The 4594-nt window shown below is 54.4% G+C and overlaps 1 protein-coding gene across 1 annotated transcript in view; it reads left to right on the forward strand.

The window, feature by feature from the left end:
- Positions 1-4594, forward strand: part of INPP5J (inositol polyphosphate-5-phosphatase J) — a 10999-nt gene that overhangs the window by 5745 nt on the left and 660 nt on the right. The window contains 7 exon segments of the mRNA XM_010828875.1: positions 46-221; positions 979-1090; positions 1230-1339; positions 1485-1668; positions 3865-4002; positions 4160-4237; positions 4362-4466. Coding sequence (XP_010827177.1) covers positions 46-221; positions 979-1090; positions 1230-1339; positions 1485-1668; positions 3865-4002; positions 4160-4237; positions 4362-4466 — 903 coding nt within the window.

Below are 4594 nucleotides of genomic sequence, written 5' to 3' on the forward strand. Positions count from 1 at the left end.
CCCTGCCTAAGCCCCGCCCACGACCCGCCCAACCTGTCTCCCCAGGGCAACAAGGGTGGAGTGAGTGTGCGACTGGCTGCCTTTGGGCACATGCTGTGCTTCCTGAACTGCCACCTGCCGGCCCACATGGATAAAGCGGAGCAGCGCAAGGACAACTTCCAGACCATCCTCAGCCTCCAGCAGTTCCAGGGGCCTGGCGCTCAAGGCATCCTGGATCACGAGTATGGGCCTCTTGGAGCTTGGGTGGGGCTAGGGGAAGAGGCTGGAGAAGGAAGTGGCAACCCACTCCAGTATTCTTGCCTAGAGAATCCCGTGGACAGAGGAGCCTGCTGGGCCGCTGTCCATAGGGTCGCACAGAGTCGACTGAAGTGACTTAGCAGCAGCAGCAGTGGAAGGGGAGTGGTAGAAAGGCCCTGTAGGGAGAGGCGGGGCCTGTGGGGGCGGAGACACGATGTCTAGGAACCGGAATGCGGGAGGGCGTCCCTTATCCGCCTGCAATGCAGGAGACCCCCGTTTGATTCCTGGGTCGGGAAGATCCTCTGGAGAAAGGATAGGCTACCCACTCTAATATTCTTGGGCTTCCCTTGTGGCTCAGCTGGTAAAGAATTCGCCTGCAATGCAGGAGAACTGAGTTCGATCCCTAGGCTGGGAAGATCCCCTGGAGAAGGGAAAGGCTACCCACTCCAGTATTCTGGCCTGGAAAATTCCATGGACTGTATAGTCCATGGGGTCACAAAGAGTCGGACACGACTGAGTGACCTTCACTTTGATCGGGAAGTGGATGGATCCTGCAGGATGGATATTTGCTGAGGGGCAGGACCTTGCTGGGAGTCAGAACCTGACAACCCACCCACCCACCCCACTATGTCATCACTGGGAGCAGCCAGCGCTGTCAGGTTGGATGGGGGCAGAGAAGATGGAATTGGGCTCTTCTTCCCATGGACCCTGCTGAGCACCCCTCTTCCCTTCCTGGAACAGCCTCGTGTTCTGGTTCGGAGACCTGAACTTCCGCATCGAGAGCTATGACCTGCACTTTGTCAAGTTTGCCATCGATAGTGAGCAGCTCCACCAGCTCTGGGAGAAAGACCAGGTGGGGGATTGCAACCTGCACCCCAAACCCCAAGCACACAGAACACGCCCTAGGACCACCTGTACCCTAGACGATGGTCCTTGCCCTCACCTGCTCTGCCCAAGCTCTTGTCCAATTCTCTGCTTCTGGACCCTCGCAGCTCAACATGGCCAAGAACACCTGGCCCATCCTGAAGGGCTTCCAGGAGGGGCCCCTCAACTTTGCACCCACCTTCAAGTTTGACGTGGGTACTAACAAATATGATACCAGGTGAGCTCAGCCCAAGGATGAGAGGTGGGGATGTGGGCTGAGACAGGATAAAGGGGATAAAGGAATAAGGATAAAGGAGAGGAAAGGGGAACAGGGGGGCTCGAATCACAGCCCCTGATTCTGAGGCTACTCCTGCCCATCGCAGTGCGAAGAAGCGGAAGCCAGCCTGGACAGACCGTATCCTGTGGAAGGTCAAGGCTCCAGGTGGAGGTCCCAGCCCCTCAGGAAGGGAGAGCCACCGGCTCCAGGTGACCCAGCACAGCTACCGCAGCCACATGGAATATACCGTCAGTGACCACAAGCCTGTGGCTGCACAGTTCGTCCTACACGTGAGTCCTGGCCTCCCCTCATGACATCCCCAAGCCCAGCTCAGCATCCCACTGCCCATGGGTAACCCCAGGCCCTCACCACCATCCACTTATTATAACAGACTGGGAGTGGGATTATGGTCTCCATTTTTAGATGAAAAAACCCTGAAGCTCAGAGACACAGCATCCGTTTCCTAGGGTCACATGGTTAACAAAGGGAAGAGTTAGGATTTGAACCCAGGCTAGGCTGATTTCAAAGAGTGTATCTTTTCCATTCATTTCTAGCTCTCCTTTTCCAAGAAATGGTTAGGGCAATTGTGTTAAAATTCACATATACAGTAAGACAAGCAAACTCAAAATATATACTCAAATGCCATGTAGTGTTCATTCACATTCACTTATTATTTATTTACCATCTTTCCATACGTGGTGGGGAGAGGGAGTAGAGATATAAAACAATACACAGCTAGACTCTGAATAGTTACTACAAAATTTAGCTTTGTGTTTGGATTGAGGCCCCTACTTGCGACAGTAAAAAGGGAAAATCCAAAATGTCAGAACTGGATCATAGAGATCATGTGATCCAACTCTCTGTTTTTTGTTTTTGTTTTTGTTTTTTCAGGAAAACGGAGGCCCTTAGTTGGGTAGGCACGAGCCCCAAGTTGCACACAGGCTCAGCGGCACAGTAGGGTGGAGCCCACTTTCCAGCCCTGAAACCCAACTCTGGGCTCTCCGATTCTCTTGATCTGATAAGATGGAGCCCAACAAGCCAGAGAATATTTTCCCAGCTAACTTTGTCATATGATCAGTCGGCTGGACAGCAGCCAGTGTCCTCAGCTAGGAATGGAAATCTGCCTATGTCTGGCCTCCCGTGACCTTTGGTAAAAGCCTTGAATGTGAGGTTTAATCCCCAGTTAGGGACCTCACCTTGAGAACCACTCCTTGTGGGTGCTCTATCCTGCATTCTTTATCTAGAACTCTCCCTTATAAAACATTGCCTGTTGAGTGCCTCCTCACCTCCTCCTCTGGCTTTGCGCCTGAGCTGTGTAGGATACGTCAATGTGTCATCCTTTTGAATGTACTGGTAAGCCCCAAGGATGTCCACATTCTCCTCCTGGTTTCACTGATGACGGAAACAGAGCCCCAGAGAACTTCAGTCTCTTATCCAAAGCAGCACAGAACAGAGCTCAGCAGGAGTTTTGACCCCGCAAGGCCCTGGAGGGTGTTTCCAAGACCCCAGCCTGGCCACCCAGCCTGGTTCCTGCTGTCAGGAACCCAGGGGCAGGGAGAGGAGGTGCTGGTTTCTTCTGAAGCAGCTTGGCTTAGAAGATAAGGTGGGGAAGAAAGTGGAGACCAGATAAACAGGGGAGCCAACGAAAGCCTGAGGCTGGCACCCCCTGAGTCCTTCCCCGAGGGACAGAGATGGAGCCAGCACCCTGGCCGCCTACCACCCCAGCAACCTCATCCCCATGGTGACCCCCCGATCAACCCGGGGTGACCCTTGGAAGAGGAGACTCATGGTTATCATTTGTCTCCACGGACTGGTAACAAACAAGGTTCATAATGGTCCCTTAGTACAGGTGGGGAAGCTGAGTCTCACTTAGGGTGTCTTGGGACTTACCTGAGGTCATGAGCAGGTTAGTAGCAGAGCCCAGAAGGTCTTCAGGCTTCTCCCCAGAGCTCTACTTGCCGGCTCAGGGGTGTTCAGTTTACCCCAGGATATCCAGGGCATCATGGGACTTTACCTGTCTCTTGTTAGCGTATAAGTGAGTCATTCATTGAGCACCTACTGTATATTGAGACGTTTATAGGATGCTTTACATGGTATCTCTCTGAATCTGCAGAGCAACCCCAAGAGTTAAATGTGATCCATCAGAGTTTACAGACAGGAGCCCAGGTATTCAGAGAGGTCAAGAAATTTACCCCAGGTCACACTGCATGCCTGTGGCAGACCCAGGGCCAAACCCACAGTCTACCAAGGGTCAAAATTGTGTTCTCATTCACTCCTCACGGAGGCTAAGGACAAAAGGAGCCCTAAGCTGGGAGGCAGGGAGCCTAGCATTTATCCTGGACCTGCTCCTCCTCCTGTTTCCCAGTCGGTGCAGCGGCCTCAAAGGCCCTTCATCTCAGCCTAACTGTGCCGACTGAGGCCCAAGGGCTCTAGGTGCAGAGAATGCTAGAGGGTCTCCCCTGATGTTGCCCCCTGCCCCTGGGCAGTTTGCTTTCAGAGACGACGTGCCTCTGGTGCGGCTGGAGGTGGCAGACGAGTGGGCGCGGCCGGAGCAAGCCGTGGTGAGGTACCGCATAGAGACGGTGTTCGCCCGCAGCTCCTGGGACTGGATTGGCTTGTACCGGGTGAGAAGGGCAGGGGCGGTCAGCAGATCGGGGAGGGAACTTGGGGCCTGAAGGGGCAGCCAGGGACCCATACAGGGCTTCTCCAGAGTTTTATGTCACCCAGGGAGGCTGCTAGGGTCACCGTTACAGGTCACGATTCTGATTGCTCTCGCCCCAGGTGGGTTTCCGTCACTGCAAGGACTACGTGGCTTATGTCTGGGCCAAACACGAGGATGTGGACGGGAGCGCCTACCAGGTATTTAAGGGGAGGGAGAGTGGGAGGAAGCCCTCATTGCCCTTGGGGGCTCAGGATTCCGTTTCAGGGGTCCTGAGGCTGCCTCCCTCACCCCAACCTGGACCTAAACCTCCCGACCCACCAGGTGACCTTCAGTGAGGAGTCACTGCCCAAAGGCCACGGAGACTTCATTCTAGGTTATTACAGCCACACCCACGGCATCCTCATCGGTGTCACTGAGCCCTTCCAGGTGAGTGGTCCTGGCTGCAGGGTTTGAGGCTGGGGGTGGGGAGGTGGCGCCAGAAGACTGTTCAGATCCTCTAGCGCCTCTGCATTCTCTGTGAGCTCTTCAGTAGCCTGACCTTCCTGGGCCTGCCA

Source organism: Bison bison, unplaced genomic scaffold (genome assembly GCF_000754665.1).
Source record: "Bison bison bison isolate TAMUID 2011002044 unplaced genomic scaffold, Bison_UMD1.0 scf7180017864495, whole genome shotgun sequence".
In the NCBI taxonomy this organism is placed as follows: domain Eukaryota; kingdom Metazoa; phylum Chordata; class Mammalia; order Artiodactyla; family Bovidae; genus Bison; species Bison bison.